This window comes from Mustela nivalis (genome assembly GCF_964662115.1).
Source record: "Mustela nivalis genome assembly, chromosome: 6".
Lineage (NCBI taxonomy): Eukaryota > Metazoa > Chordata > Mammalia > Carnivora > Mustelidae > Mustela > Mustela nivalis.
Genome location: NC_139025.1, coordinates 85,050,357 through 85,067,314, shown reverse-complemented (window position 1 = coordinate 85,067,314; position 16,958 = coordinate 85,050,357). Strand labels below are relative to the sequence as shown.

The window sequence follows — 16,958 nt, the reverse complement described above, 5'->3', positions numbered from 1 at the left end:
GAGTCAGAACTGGGGCAGGAGGCTTGGGGCAGGGCTGCATTACAGCATGGCCTCCATCTTTATTGCAGCGGTCCCTAACCTTCACAGTGCTCATGGATCCTTTGAGAATTTGAATGAAGCAAGAGAAATACACAGTTCCCAAGGGTTAGTGAGGCGCCTAAAGCCCATCCAGCAAACCTGTGAGGAGTCCCTGCATTAGAGTCTCCACGCACTTTATAAATACCCTGCATTTTCTTTCCTTCCTCTTGGTTACACATACGTGATCTGGCTGAAGAGGAGGATTCTTGAACCACCTACAAAACTCAGTGAAAAAATTTTATGTTCTTATTTTTATTGAAACCAGTTCCAGAATTTTTGCTAAACCTAGGATGAAAGTGAACTTGTTCCAGGACTAGAATGATAAACTTTACCTTTCTCTTAAGGAATAACATTTATGTACAAACTGGCTTGCATAGAATGGGCCAAACCTGGTTTTAAGCACGTTGCCTGTGAATGTTAGCTTAAATTGAGTCAAGCAGAGTTCTTGTTAAATTGCCGGTTTAACTTAATACTCATTTGTAATGTATACTGCCTTTTTCCATCATCCTTTTTCCTGTCAAGATCCAGTTTCATTGAGAATTCACCAGTGTAATGACTCATTAAAACATTGAATATTTTAAATGCCAACTAATAAATATAGAAGAACTTGTTGAAAGTCACCATTTTTCAACCCTCATGATAATAATTGGTTAACTTAAGAAATTATGAGCCTGAGGAGTGCCTGGGTGGCTCAGTCCGTTGAGCATCTGACTCTCGATCTCAGCTCAGGTCTTGATCTCAGGGTCTCGAGTTTAGGTCCTGTGTGGGGCATAGAGCTTACTTGAATACAAGGAGGGGTGGCAATGATTATCAACACTGTGGGGTCATCTCTGTGGCCTCAGGCTTCAGTAACATGTTCTAATCTTATGTTTGGGCCTTGCTGTAGGTGAGGTGTCAGATTCTGACAGCAACAGCTCCTCCTCCAGTTCAGATTCCGACTCATCCTCAGAAGATGAAGAGTTCCATGATGGCTATGGGGAAGACCTCATGGGCGATGAGGAAGACCGGGCCCGTCTGGAGCAGATGACAGAGAAGGAGAGAGAGCAAGAACTGTTCAACCGCATAGAGAAGAGGGAGGTGTTGAAAAAAAGGTAATGTTGTAATTAATTCCTTAATGATAAAATTCATATTCAGAGCCAGAATTCAAGACTTGAAACTTCTTAAAATTTCTTTTTTTTTCTTTTTAATTTTTTACTTTTTAAAAATATTTTATTTATTTATTTGACAGACAGAGATCACAAGTAGGCAGATAGGCAGACAGAAAGAGAGAGGAGGAAGCAGGCTCCCTGCTGAGCAGAGAGCCCTGTGTGGGGCCCAGTCCCAGGACCCTGGGATCATGACCTGAGCTACCCAGGCACCCCCTTCTTAAAATTTCTAAGTTAAGTATCCTTCCAGCATAGTTTTTGTTGTTGTTGTTGTGTTTTTTTTTTTTTGAAAACTTAAGTGTTAAATTGCCCTTTTGATAGTCAAAAGCTGCTTCAGTATTTTCTTCTTTCTTTCTTTCTTTTTCTTAAGATTTTACTTATTTATTTAACAGAGAAAGCAGAGGCAGAGGGAGAGAGAGAAGCAGGCTCCCCACTGAGCAGGGAGCCTCACACACGGATCAATCCCAGGACCCTGAGATCATGACTTGAGCTGAAGGTGGACACTTAACCAACTAAGCCACCCAAGTACCCCACTTCAGTATTTTCTGAATTACTTTTGCCATATTTAAATGACCAGACTTCTTCCTTATCTCATAACGTAATCTCACAGTAAAAATAAACGTGTTTGTTTCTTCTAGAAATTAAATAGTTCTCAGAATGGCACCTGGGTGGCTCAGTGTGTCAAGCCTCTGCCTTTGGCTCAGGTCCTGGTCTCAGGGTTCTGGGATTGAGCCCTGCATCAGGCTCTATGCTTAGCAGAGAGCCTGCTTCTCCCTCTCTCTCTGCCTGCCTCTCTGCCTGTTTGTGATTTCTTTCTTTCTGTCAAATGGCAGTTCTGAAGGTTTTATTTACCTATTTTTAAATTTATTAGACTAAAAAAATTTATTTCACTTAAAAAAATTATTTTAAGGTGGATGCAGGTAGTTTTAAAGGTAGTTTGTGGAAAAAAAAAAAACCTGACATTTGTCTAGGCTCAATTCAGACTCACTGGACAGGTGATCTGAATGAGTCACTTACCTTTTTCCTGCCTCAGCTTCCTCCTTGGGATTATTGTAAGCCTTGAGTGAGATGATACATGTAAGCATATTGTGTAAATAATAAGCTATTAACTTATTAAAATAACTTCATTGAGATACATTTCACATACCATAATCTACCCATTTAAAGTGTAAAATTCAGTGGCTTTTATATATTCACAAAGCTCTTTATCTCAATAAATTTCAGAACATTTTTAACATCCTGGAAGGAAATCCTGTATCACTACTAGTCATTTTCTATTTCCTCCCAAGCCTTCCAGCCCTAGGCAACCATTAATCTACTTTCTATCTCTACAGATTTGGCTATTTCTGGACATTTTTTGTAAATGGAATCATTCAGTATGTAGTCTTTTTGTGACTGGCTGCTTTCGCTTGGCACATTTCAGTATTTCATCCACATAGCACATCAGTACTTCATTCCTTTTTATGGCTACATAATATTTCTTTGTATATAAAATGTATATACCACATTTTGTTTATTCATCTATTGATTGACATTTGGGTTGTTCCCACCTTTTGCTACTGTGAATATTCACGTACAAATATTTGTTTGAGTACTTACTTTCAGTTCCTTTGGATATAGACCTAAGAGTGGAATTGCTGGGTCATATGGTAATTTTATGTTTAATTATTTGAGAAACCAAACTGTTGTCCACAGCAGCTGCACCATTTTGCACATCTACCAGCACTGTGTATGGGTTCTAGTATCTCCACATCCTTGCCCACACTTGTTATTTTCCCTGCTGTTTGATAATAGCTACCCTGGTGGATATAAAGTAGTATTTCGTTGTGGTCTTTATTTTCATTTTCTTGTTGACTCACGATATGAGCGTCTTATGATACCTTTGTTGACCAATTATATATCTTTGGAAAAACATCTGTTCAGATTCTTTGCCCATTTTTTAACTGGGGTATTTGTCTTTTTTGCTGTTGTATGGTAAGAGTTCTTTGTATAGTCTGCTTATCAAATCCTTATCAAATATATGACTTACAAATATTTTCTCTAATTCTATAGGTTATATTTTTCATTCTCTTGGTAGTATTATTTGATACACAAAAATATTTAATTTTGATGAAGTATAATTTTTTCCCTTTCTTGTTCAAGCTTTTAATGTCATATCTGAGAATATGCCAAATCCAAGATCGTGAAGATTTACCGCTACGGTTTCTTGTAAGAGTCTTAAAATTTCAGATCCTTGATCCATTTTGAGATCATATTTTTTATGTGTTGTGAGGTAGGGATCCAGCTTTATTACTGGCATTTCAATATCTAGTTGTCTCCGTGACTTCTTTTTTTTTTTTTTTTTAATTTTACTTATTTATTTGACAGAGAGTGGGAGAGCAGGAACACAAGCAGGGGTAGTGGGAGAGGGAGAAGTAGGCTTTCTGCGGAATAGGGAGCCTGACGTGGGGCCCGATCCCAGGACCCTGGGATCAGGACCTGAGCCAAAGGCAGACGCTAATGAGACTGACGCGCTGCCTACTGCGCTAAGGAGGCACCTAGGCAGACGCTAATGACTGAGCTACCCAGGTGCCCCGTCTCTGTGGCTCTTAAAGAGACTGTTCTTTCTGCAGTCTTGGCACACTTGTAAAAAATCAATTATATATATTATAAACATTATATATATATAATATATATATATATTATATAATTATATATTTTATAAACACAAAATATATTTATGCTTATTTGTTAACTCTCAATTCTTTTTTTTTTTTTTTAAAGATTTTATTTATCCATTTGACAAAGAGAGATCACAAGTAAGCAGAGAGGCAAGCAGAGAGAGAGAGAGGGAAGCAGGCTCCCCGCTGAGCAGAGAGCCCGACTCGGGACTCGATTCCAGGACCCCGAGATCATGACCGGAGCCGGAGGCAGCGGCTTAACCCATTGAGCCACCCAGGCGCCCCTGTTAACTCTCAATTCTATTCCTTTTATGTATATGTTTGTCTTACACAGTTTTGTTAACTGTAGCTGTGTAGTCAGTTTTTAACTTGGGAAGTGTGAGTACTCCAACTTTGTTTTTCTTTTTCAAGATTGTTTTGGCGGGGCACCTAGTGGCTCAGTGGGTTGAAAACTTCTGCCTTCGGCTCAGGTCATGATCTCAGGGTCTTGGGATCAAGCCCTGCTTCAGGATCTCTGCTCAGCGCGGGGCCTGCTTCCACCTCTCTCTCTGCCTGCCTCTTTGCCTACTTGTGATCTCTCTCTGTCAAAATAAATAAAATCTTAAAAAAAAAAAAGATTATTTTGGCTACCGGGGGCCCTTTACATTTCCATATGCATAATAGTATTAGATTCTCAATTTCTGCAAAAGCAAAAAAGGCATTTGGGATTCTTATTGAAATTGTGGATCAAATTTGGGAGTATTGCCACTTTGACAGTAAAGTCTTTCAATCCATGAACCTGTTATCTTTCTATTTATTTAGGTATTTTTTAATTTCTTTGAACACTTGTCTTCCAGTTTGGGGTGTAAAAGGCTAGCACTTTTTAAATTTATTCCTAAATATTTTGTCTTTTGGTTGCTATTATAAATTGGATTGCCTTCTTTGTTTCTTTTTGGGATTGCTCCTTGTTAAGTATATAGAAATACACCTAATTGTTGTATATTGATGCTGCCCCCTCCAACCTTGCTGAGCTCATTTATTAGTTTTAATAGTTTTTAGTAGATTCTTTAAGATTTTCTATGCATAAGATCATGTGAGCTACAAGAAAGACAAAGTTTACTTTTTCCTTTCCAATGTGGATTCCTTCTATTTTTCTTGTCCTCCAGTATGATGTTGAGTAGAAATGGTGAGAGTAGCCTTGTCTTGTTCCTAATCTGTGGAGGAAAGCATTCAGTGTTTCATCATTAGCTGTGTTTTTTTCTTTCTTTCTTTCTTTTTTTTAATTTTATTTTTTTTTTTAAGATTTTTTTTTTTTTTTTTTAAGATTTTATTTATCTATTTGACAGACAGAAATCACAAGCAAGCGGAGAGGCAGGCAGAGAGAGAGGAGGAAGCAGGCTCCCCACTGAGCAAAGAGCCCGATGCGGGGCTCGATCCCAGGACCCCGGGATCATGACCCGAGCTGAAGGCAGAGACTTTAACCCACTGAGCCACCCAGGCACCCCATTCTTTTCTATTCCTAGTTTGTTGAGAGTTTTTATCAAGACAGTTGTTAGATTTTGTGTAATGCTTGTTCTGGGTCTGTTGAGATAATTTTGAGGTTTTTGTACTTTATTAATAATAGTTATATTACATTGATTTTCTTATGTTGAACCAACCTTGCATATCTGGATATATCCTACTTCGTGATGGTATATCCAGTTTTTTATAAGTTGCTGGATTTAATTTGCTGCTATTTTGTTGAGTTTTCTTTACTTACTTTTCTCGTAATGTCATTATCTGGTTTTGGTTATCAGGATAATACTGGCCTCAGAATAATTTAAGAAGTGTTTCCTCTTCTCTTTTTTGAAAGAGTTTGGGAAGAATTGGTGTTAGTTCTTTCTTAAGTGTTTAGGAAAATTCTCCAGAGAAGCCATGTGGGCATAAGCTTTTCTCTGTAGGAAGTTTTAAAACCACTATTTCAATCTCTTATTATGGGTCTATCCAGATTTTTATAGGTGGTTTTTTTGTGTTTTTTTTTTTTTTCCCTTGAGTAAGTTTTGGTGGTTTGTCACTTTCTTGAGATTTTCTCCATTCCATCCAAATTACCTACTTTGTTACCATATAATTGTTCAGGGTGTTCCCTTATGATATCTTTTATGTTTCTGTAAGGTCCATAGTGATGTCTCTTCTTTCATACCTGATTTTAGTAATTTTAATCTTCTGTCATTTTTTCTTGGCCTGTTTACACAAAGTTGTGTCCATTTTGTTGATCGTTCCAAAGAAACAACTTCTGGTTCCATCGATTATTGTTTTGCTATTCTGTGTTTTCGTTAGTTCTTGCTGTAATTAATTCTTTTTTTTCTGCGTGCTTTATATTTAGTTTGCTCTTCTTTTTCCACTCTGTTAAGGTAGAGGTTAAGTTACTGATTCAAAATATTCTTTTTTTTTTTTTAAAAAGTAAGCTCTGTACCCAACATGGGACTCAAACTCACAACCGTGAGATCAAAAGTCACATGCTCTATCAACTCAGCCAGCCAGCCAGCCAGCTATCCCTATCTCCCTTTTTAATGTAGGCATTTATAGCTATACATTTCCCTCTAGGCACTACTTTAGCTACATCCTATAAGTTTTATTATGTTGTGCATTCATTTTCAGTCCTCAAATTATTTTCTAATTTCCCTTGTGGTTCCTTCTTTGACCCATTGGTTATTTAGGACTATGTTTTTATGTGGGCGTTTTTTCTTTAATGTTTTTATGTGTTTTTTTAAGAAATTCATTACTAGTGCTTCTATATATCACATTATAAAAGTACATTAACAACCCTAATTATGAATGTAAAGGATATAACAAAAGAGATTTGTGTCCTGTTAAAAATTAAGTAAAAAAAAGATAGTTGGGGTTATTTTAAAGTGTTATGAAAAGAGTTTAATGTTTATTATATTCTTGTATTCCTTCCACAATGTTCCTTGAATTCATGCCTCTCAAAACAGTTTTGTTTCATAAGAGCCTGATTTTTATTATAGGGAAGGAGCTTAGATTGCATTTGTTGAAGAAAATAGAGTATTTATTCACAGCATATTTATTCATTGTGTTTGCTGGTGTGGAGGTGAAGGGGGGAGGCATTCTTCCTAATGAAGAAAGATGGAGAGTGGTGGTTTTTTAAATTTTTGTTTTAAAGATTTTGTTTTTAAATAATCTCTACACCCAGCATGGGGCTGGAGCTCATAGCCTGGAGATCAAGAATCGCATGCTGTACCAACTGAGCCAGCCAGGCATCCCAAGAGTGTGTTTTTAAGATACACAGGCTTTGTCCTGACCAGCTTAACAAATGTGACAGTAGGGGCACATGGGTGGCTCAGTCATTTGAGCTTCTCAGGGCTATGAGAGCAAATTCATGTCAGGCTCCAAGCTCAGAGCAGAGTCTACTTGGGATTCTCTCTCTCTCCCTCTGCCCCTCTCCCAAGCTCTCTGTCTCTCTGTTTCTCTGAAATAAATAAATCTTTAAAAAAAAAAAAATAAAAGGAACAGTGGCTCTCTGTAGTTTCATTCTGTTTCTAATGGAACATCATTGCAATTGATCCAGAAATCAACTGTTTTCTGTTATGTTAAGATTGAAGGAGAGCTGTGTGTTACCAACAGAGTACAATAGTATCTTGAATATTTTCTGTCATTTTTTTTAAAGATTTTATTTATTTATTTGACAGAGAGAGAGCACAAGTAAGCAGAGAGGCAGGCAGAGAGAGAGAGGAGGAAGCAGGCTCCCTGCTGAGCAGATAGCCCAATGCGGGATTCAATCCCAGGACCCTGAGATCATGACCTGAGCCGAAGGCAGCGGCCTAACCCACTGAGCCACCCAGGCGCCCTATTTTCTGTCATTTTAAGTCTGTCCCAGCTTAATGCATTCAAGTACTTCTGGTATACTTTTGCTCAATATTTTTTTTTCAAAGATTTTATTTATTTATTTGACAGAGATCACAAGTAGGCAGAAAGGCAGGCAGAGAGAAAGGAAGAGAAGCAGAGAGCCCGATGTGGGGCTTGATCCCAGGACTCTGGGATCATGATCTGAGCTGAAGGCAGAGGCTGTAACCCACTGAGCCACCCAGGCACCCCTACGCTCAATATTTTTAATGTACCTATAAGGTACATTGGAGTTTCTTGCAGGAAACCAAGATATTCAACTGCTTCCCCTACTTACTTCCTTTATCCTATCTAATAGAAATCAGTTTTTGTTAACACTTCATTGCCATCTAAAAACCAAACAAATATCTTTTAACCAGATTTGAAATCAGGAAAAAACTAAAAACAGCCAAAAAGAAAGAAAAGAAAGAAAAAAAGAAAAAGCAAGAAGAGGAGCAGGAAAAGAAAAAACTGACACAGATTCAAGAATCTCAGGTAGGAAATTCAGTATTCCTTGTTATCCAAAAAATAAACCTCAGTTTTGAGAGTGTGTGTGTGTGTGTGTGTGTGTGTGTAAAAGATGGTTTTATTTAGGAAAAAAAAAAATGGTTTTATATTAATCAGCCTAGTTCAGTTCATGCAAGACATACTGTCTTTATCTCATAGGTTCACCAATCTCTGGACCTACCATTTCACCATTAGCCATGCTCATTCCTTAGGAATTCTTCACCCGACTCTGCTTTTTATTTTTTATTCTTTTTTAATTTTTTCCAAGTCTGCTTTTTAAAAAACAACTCACTGGTGTGTGAGCATTCCTTAAGGGAAAGTTGATAAACGTCCTATCCCAGGTAGCTGGATTAATTCTGAGGTTTACTCAGGTGTGTGTCATCCTGGACTTGGTAATAAATGCAGCTGAGAAAATTAGTCATCTCTGCATTCATCATAGAAATCTTGTTAAAAATATCCACAAATATGAGCCATCTAGGGTGGCCTTCCAGAAAGTGCTTATTCCTATAATTCTTCGGCTTTCTGTTTATTAGCCAGGTAAGACAGGAGTTGACTTTGTGCTCTCTCCACTTTGTCCACTAGAGGATGCTCGCTTCCCCTAAACAAGTTTCAGTTTCTGCAGCCTGTATAGATTCCCATTAGAAAACTGAATGATTGTTAGGTACAAAGAATGTTGTCTTTGGCTGTTAATAAAAAGAGCCATCCTACATATTTTTCCCTTCGCAGGTAACATCCCACAACAAGGAACGGCGTTCCAAACGGGATGAGAAACTAGATAAGAAATCTCAAGCCATGGAGGAGTTAAAAGCAGAGCGAGAAAAACGGAAGAACAGAACAGGTCAGTGGGGAAAATGTAATGGCTACTTTGTCTCTATAATCATATGATTTGCTGCTCCGGTACCTGGTTACATTTCTCGCCCCCTTTTATAAGCTCTTTTTTTTTTTTTTTTTTAAGTCCTTATTATGGGTAATTCCAAACACATGCAGAGAATAGTATAATGAACCTCCATGAACCTGTCGTCCAGCCTCAACAACCAACTCATAAACAGTCTTGTTAAATCTATATTCCCCTTGGGGCACCTGGGTGGCTCAATGGGTTAAGCAGCTGCCTTCGGCTCAGGTCATGATCTCAGGGTCCTGTGATCGAGTCCCGCATCAGGCTCTCTGCTCGGCAGGGAGCCTGCTTCCTCCTCTCTCTCTCTGCCTGCCTCTCTGCCTAACTGTGATCTCTCTCTGTCAAATAAATAAATAAAATCTTTAAAAAAAAAAAATCTATATTCCCCTCTTTTATTGGGTTATTTTGAAGTAAAGCACAGCATCACTGTATTTCAACCATAAATATTTCTGTACGTGTCTTGAAAATATAACCACTTTTGTTTTAAACGTAACTACAGTATCATCACATCTAAAAAATAGTAACAGTGACTTTCTTTTTTTTTTTTTTTTTTAAAGATTTTATTTATTTATTTGACAGAGAGAGATTACAAGTAGGCAGAGAGGCAGGAAGAGAGAGAGAGAAAGAAGGAAGCAGGCTCCCTGCTGAGCAGAGAGCCCGATGTGGGACTTGATCCCAGGACCCTGAGATCATGACCCGAGCCGAAGGCAGCGGCTTAATCCACTGAGCCACCCAGGCACCCAACAGTGACTTTCTTAATATTATGAAATATCTAGCCAGTGTTCAGATATCTCTAGTTGTATAGTTAAAATATACTAATTTGGTTGTTCAAATCAGAATCTTAAAAAAATCCACACATTGTGATTTGTTAGTATGTCCCCAAAGTTACTTAATCTGTATAGGTTTTCCTGTTCATCTCTTTTATTCCCCTTGCAGCTTATTTTGAAGAAACGAGGTTCTCCATCTTATAGTTTCTCAGATGCTGGGTACATCCCATAGAGGTGCTGAATGTGTTTCTCTGGTATCTTGAATTTTCTCTAATTTGTAGTTAGAGCTAGGGAATTGGACACATTCGGATTTGTTCTGTTTCTGTTTCAGTTTCTGTGTGGCGGGTTTTAGGTTGTGATGTATACTTCCATCAGGAAACACATAATACCTTTCACGTTTTGTGATATTACCAGATCTGTCACTTATTTTTGCCGCAATAACGTCAAATAAAAGACTGCTCCAAACTCATAAATACGCCTTTGCTCCTGCTTGTGGATCTGCATTTGAGCAGTGGGTTACCTCATATGCATGTTAGCTGGGATAGTCTCCAGGCTGCAGATTGGGACCAGCAGTCTCTCTCCCTGTTACACTTGTCTCTCTCCCTCCTCAGACCAATATACCTCAGGCACATTCTTCTCCTGGTGATCGTAGGAAGGTAATAGGGCAAGCAGAAATGCGAGATAACTCTTGAGGCCTAAACTTGACATTGGCACATGTGGTGTCAGCTCTTTGCATATTCCATTGGCCAAAGCAGTCACATGACAAGCCCATTGTTAATGGCTGGGAGGACTCCTGAGTCACATGGCAAAGGGCATGGGTACAGAGAAGGATGAAGAATTGGGAAATAGTAATATGTTCTATCCCAGCAGCCATTGGTAATCATTACCTGGATCATTTAATTCATTATGAGTTGCAGAATGGTGATATTCTAATCCCTCATTCTTCATTTATTATCTGATCTACTTTTCATGAAAAGAAACTTCTCATCAGCTATTTAGTTATCATTAGGTACATTTTGTATGAAAAAGGCAGAATAAATGCTGGATTTTTTTTTAACCTTTTATTACTAGTTTTCAAAAGAATAAGATAGTACCTTAGCAGATTCCAAATGTGACCTCTGTTGTTTCTTTGCTTATTGTGTGTGTGTGTGTGTGTGTGTGTGTACATATGTATGTACTTTTTAAAGATTTTGTCTATTTGAGAGAGAGAGCACAAGTGGGGGGGAGGAGAAGCAGACTCCCCACTGAGTAGGGGGCCCCCACACTGGGCTAGATCCTAGGACCCTGGGATCATGACCTGAGCTGAAGGCAGAGGCTTAACTGTGACTGAGCCACTCAGGTGCCCCTATTTGCTTATTTTGAATATCATGTGAACTCATGGATTTAAACATCCTTTTGTGTATTTTAGTCCCTTTCAGTTATTATTGACTCTCAAATTGTACCATCTTCAGTCACTAGCCTGAGTCCTTTTTTTTTTTTTTTTTTAAAGATTTTATTTATTAATTTGACAGAGAGAAATCACAAGTAGACAGAGAGGCAGCCAGAGAGAGAGAGAGAGGGAAGCAGGCTCTCCGCTGAGCAGAGAGCCCCATGCGGGACTCGATCCGAGGACTCTGAGATCATGACCTGAGCCGAAGGCAGCGGCTTAACCCACTGAGCCACCCAGGCGCCCCAGCCTGAGTCCTTTTGATGTGAGACCTCAGTAGTCATTAGTTTCTTTGCTTTCTGGATTTTGAATCTGCCATTTCTCTAAAGAACCTTTTTATGAGAAACTGTTACTAGACACCATAGTCCAGACATAAGGAGGGCTCATGCTACTGGGTTGGCTACTACTTCTAAGCCTTTCAGTACAGCTAGCTTTTTTTTTCTTTCTTTCTTTTTTAAGGATAAATTTTTACCCTTATGAGCTCCATATTGATAAGTCCATTTCGGAATCAGAGGGAAAAGGTTTTTGTTTTGTTTTTTATAACAGCGTTATTGAGATAAAACAAAGGTAGCAGGATGCCTGGGTGGCTCAGTCAGTTAAGCATCTGTCATCAACTTAGGTCATGATCCCAGGGTCCTGGAATTAAGTCCCGTATTGGGCTCCCTACTCAGCAGGGAGCCTGCCTCTCCCTCTACCTGCTGATTCCCCTGCTTGTGCGCTCGCTCGCTCTCTCTCTCTGACAAATAAATACATAAATAAAATCTTTAAAAAGAAAGAAAAGAAAAAGACATTTACTCATTTAAAGTATATAAGGCAGTGGCTTTTAGTATATTCACAAAGCTGTGAGATAAAACTCAGTAAATTTTAGAATGTTCCATTACTCCAAAAAGAAAATTTGTATCCCTTAGCCATCACTGCCCCCCGCCCCGAGACCTGTCATCCCCCAGTCTTAGGCAACCTGTAATTGACTTTCTGTCTCTGTAGAGTTGCTTGTTCTAGACACTTCATATTTCACTTAATATTTTCTTTAAAAAGTACATACTATTTCCTAGATTTATTCATGTTGTAATATGTATTAATTCATCCGTGGATGTATATGTTTATTTTATCCATTCACCTGCCAGTGAACATTAGGGTTCTTTCCAGTTTTTGACGATTACAGATAATGCTGCTGTGAGCATTTGCATATAAGTCATTGGGTAGACATATGTTGTCATTTCTCTTGAGTATTTGCTTAGGAGTGAAATTGTTAAGGCATATAGTAGCTCTATAAGACTGGCACCTGGTGGGTGGCTCAGTAGGTTAAGCATCTGCCTTGGGCTCAGATCATGATCCCAGAGTCGTGGGATCGAATCCTGCATTGGGCTCCCTTTTGGGGATCGAATCCTCCCATTGGGCTCCCTTTCCACTGGGGAGCCTCCTTCTCCCTTTACTCTCTTTCTCAAATAAATAAAATCTTTAAAACGGAAAGAAAGGAACAAAAGAAACTACCAGACTGTTTTCCAAAGAGGTATTTTTGCATTCCCCCCAGCAAAGTATAAATGTTCCAGTTTTTCCACCTCTTTACCAAGACTTGTCTTTCCGGAATGAAGTGGTATTTCTTTGTGATTTTGATTTGCATCTTCCTAGTGATTAGTGGCTTTGAGCATCTTTTCATGTGCTTATTGATCATTAGGGTTTCTTTGCTGAAATGTCTGTTCAAGTTCTTTGCCCATTTTGTGTTTTGTATTTTCAAAGATTTTTATTTATTTATTTAAGAGAGAGTGAATGAGAGCATGAGAGGGATAAGCAGACTCCCCATGGAGCTGGAAGCCCCATGCGGGACTTGATCCCGGGACTCTGGGATCATGACCTGTGTGGGTTTGTTTTGTTTTGTTTTGTTTTTTATTTAAAGATTTTATTTATTTATTTGACAGGCAGATCACAAGTAGGCAGAGAGGCAGGCAGAGAGAGGAGGAAGCGGGCTCCCTGCTGAGCAGAGAGCCCAATGTGGGGCTCGATCCCAGGACCCTGAGATCATGACCTGAGCCGAAGGCAGAGGCTTTAACCCACTGAGCCACCCAGGCGCCCTGACCTGTGTTTTTTTTTAATCATATTCTTTGTTGTTGAATTTTGAGTTCTTCAAATATTTTGAATATTAATCCCTCATCGGATAGATGATTTGCAAATATTTTCTTCCATTCTGTAGGTTTCATTTCACTCTTGGCTAGTATCTTTTCATTGCACAAAAGTTTTTAATTTTGATGAAGTACAATTTAGCTTAATGTTTTTTCTTTTGTTGCTTTTGCTTTTGGTGTCATATCCAAGAAATCATTGCCAAATCCAGTGTTGTGAAGCATTTCCCTTATGTTTTCTTTTAAGAGTTTCATAGTTTTAGGGCGCCTGGGTGGCTCAGTGGGTTAAGCTGCTGCCTTTGGCTCAGGTCATGATCTCAGGGTCCTGGGATCGAGTCCCGCATCGGGCTCTCTGCTCAGCAGGGAGCCTGCTTCCCTCTCTCTCTCTCTGCCTGCCTCTCCATCTACTTGTGATTTCTCTCTGTCAAATGAATAAATAAAATCTTTAAAAAAAAAAAAAAGAGTTTCATAGTTTTAGCTCTTACATTTAGGTCTTTGTTTTTTGGTTTTGGTTGGCTGGTTGTTTGGTTTGATTTGGCTTGGTTTGGTTTTTAGACAGAGAGGATGGGGAGGGGCAGAGGGATAGGGGGAGAGAGAATCTTATTTGGAGCCCTGGACAGGGCTCCATCTCACAACCCTGAGGTCACTGAGCCAAAATCAAGGGTCAGACACTTTAGACTGAGCCACCCAGATGCCCCACATTTAGGTCTTTGATTCATATACAGTGTAGAGTAAGGGGCTAAGTTCTGTTTTGTTTTGTTTTGTTTTGTTTTCGCATGGTATGTTCAGTTTTCTCAGCACTGCTTTTGAAAAGACTTACCATTTCCCGCATATATACCCAACAAGGGGCTTGAACTCATGGACCCTGAGATCTTTAAGGAAACAAAAATCTTACTTAACGAAATGAAACAAAACAAAGTTTCCAAATCAAAGTCCTAAAGAAGATCTATTCAAAGAGATTTAGTATCTATACCTTTCTATTTCATCCCCAGCCTCCCTTCTGTAACAGGCAACCTTTTAAACAAATTTTTTATATCGTATCCTATCCTTTTTTTTTTTTTTAAATGAAAGGAGGCAGATTCACCTTCCATCTTAGATTAATGGTAGCTCACTATGCATACTTTCCTCTACATTGCTTTTTTCACTTAACCACAGATCCTAGAGGTCACTCCTTAGTTTTTATATCACATAGTGATTGGTAGATGACTTTTTTTTTTTTAAAGATTTTATTTATTTACCTGAGAGAGAGACAGTGAGAGAGCATGAACGAGGAGAAGGTCAGAGAGAGAAGCAGACTCCCCATGGAGCTGAGAGTCTGATGCGGGACTCGATCCCGGGACTCCAGGATCATGACCTGAGCCGAAGGCAGTCGTCCAACCAACTGAGCCACCCAGGCGTCCCAATGACTTTTTTTTTTTTTTTTAAGTTTTATTTTATTTAAGTAATCTCTATACCCATTGTAGGGTTTGAGCTCGTGACTAGAGATCAAGAGTCGCATTCTCCTACTGAGCCAGCCAGGCGCCTCTAAACTACCTGGGTTTTTGTTTTTGTTTTTGTTTTTTTAAGATTTTATTTATTTATTTGACAGAGATCACAAGTAGGTAGAGAGGCAGGCAGAGAGAGAGGGAGAAGCAGGCTTCTTGCAGAGCAGAGAGCCCGATGTGGGGCTCGATCCCAGAACCCTGGGATCATGACCTGAGCTGAAGGCAGAGGCTTTAACCCACTGAGCCACCCAGGTGCCCCTAAACTACCTGTTTTTGAAATAGAATTCTATTGGAAAGCAGCAATGCCCATTTGTTTCATAATTGTAGCTGCTCTTTATCTATAGCAGCAAAGTTGAATAGTTGAAATAATGACCACATGAAGCCCAAACCTAAAATATTTACTGACTGGCCCTCTAAAAAACATTTTCTAACTCAGGATGTAGTGTAATGACTCATTCCTTTTTTTCTTTTCTTTAAAGATTTTATTTATTTTGGGGTGCCTGGGTGGCTGTCAGTTAAGCATCTGCTTTTGGCTCAGATCATGATCCCAGGGTTCTGGGATTGAGCCCCACGTTGGGCTCCTTGCTCACAGGGAGTCTGCTTCTCCCTCTCCTCTCCACTCTTGCTCTCTCTCGCTGTCTCTTTTTCTCTCTTGCTAAAATAAAGATCTTTTAAAAGATTTTATTCATTTATTTATTAGAGTGTGCGCCCTGGAGGGAGAGGAAAAGAGAATTTGAAGCAGACTCAGTGCTTAGTGCAGAGCCCAACCTGGTGCTCAGTCCCACAACTGTGAGATCATGACCTGAGCCAAAACCAAGTGCCAACCAAGTGAACCTACTACACCACCCAGGTGACCCTGGTCCCTTCATAGCTGCATAGTACTCTGTTTAAGTGGATGTACTAGAGGTGATTCAGCCACTCCCCTGTGCAGATATTTGCATTGTTTTCAGTCTTCTGCTAATTTAGATAGTGCTTTAAATTGCAAATAAAGTTTTTCTCCAAGACTCTCTGAAGACATCACAAAATTTTCCCCATCTTTCTTGCCCATCTTCAAACATCTGGAGTGTAATATAGGTAACTCATTAGAGTTGGCAACCCTTTCTGCCCACTGAGCAATAAGCTTCCAGCCCTTTTTTGTCTATTAAAGATCGACAGTTGGTGCCTGAATTTTGTTTGTTTGTTTTAAAGATTTTATTTATTTCTTTGAGAGAGAATGAGTGAGAGAGAGCATGAGAGAGAAGGTCAGAGGGAGAAGCAGACTCCCCAAGGAGCTGGGAGCCCGATGCAGGACTTGATCCTGGAAGTCCAGGATCATGACCTGAGCCGAAGGCAGCTGCTCAACCAACTGAGCCACCCCGTCGCCCCGCCTGAATGTTTTTAACTCCGGTTTAACTCGGTTCTTTTTGTAACCCCGGTGATCACTGTGCAGTCCAGAGAGGATAGGGCTGTCTGTTGAGTCCCTTCCCATGTCCTGGTTCTTTTTCAAGCATAGAAGATGTTTCAGTTTCTTATTGAGAGAATGTGGATAAACATTTCCCCTTTCTTTTTAGCTGAGCTCCTCGCTAAAAAACAGCCATTGAAGACCAGTGAGGTGTACTCTGATGATGAGGAAGAGGAAGAGGATGACAAATCCAGTGAAAAGTCAGACCGTTCATCCCGAACATCATCATCTGATGAAGAAGAGGAGTAAGCATGTGTATATTTCGGTCTAATAGTCAGGATAGGTGGGTTCTTTGGGGAGAAACTTAGTGTAGTTTCCAAAGTCTTCTTGTTTGGGTGGTGAACTTCGATTTGGTTCAGTACCCTGAATCGTAGAGCGGAGTTCCCTAACATACCAGTCCAAACATGTGCTCCTGCCTTTGGCTCCTAGCCTGCACCTCTGGACATTTTGTCTGGGCCTGGCAGGTAGGCCCTGACTTCATGTCACCCTCAGACTGGCCTGAAGTTTCCATTACTTTTCTTACTCTGGTAGATTATCTGGAATGACAGCCTCACTGAAGATAGTTCATAGGAGCAGGGTTCTG

At 39.5% G+C, this 16,958-nt stretch overlaps 1 protein-coding gene and 1 long non-coding RNA gene across 2 annotated transcripts in view; one reads left to right on the top strand and one right to left on the bottom strand.

Annotated features, from left to right (window-relative positions):
- The window catches only part of LOC309867157, a 185,002-nt gene that overhangs the window by 64,450 nt on the left and 103,594 nt on the right, over positions 1-16,958 (bottom strand). The gene's annotated exons all lie outside the window — the stretch shown is intronic.
- RTF1 (RTF1 homolog, Paf1/RNA polymerase II complex component) overlaps positions 1-16,958 on the top strand; it is a 53,890-nt gene that overhangs the window by 27,949 nt on the left and 8,983 nt on the right. Inside the window, exons 4-7 of the mRNA XM_082735562.1 lie at positions 965-1,169; positions 8,122-8,236; positions 8,975-9,086; positions 16,485-16,620. Coding sequence (XP_082591688.1) covers positions 965-1,169; positions 8,122-8,236; positions 8,975-9,086; positions 16,485-16,620 — 568 coding nt within the window. The remainder of the gene's footprint in view (positions 1-964; positions 1,170-8,121; positions 8,237-8,974; positions 9,087-16,484; positions 16,621-16,958) is intronic.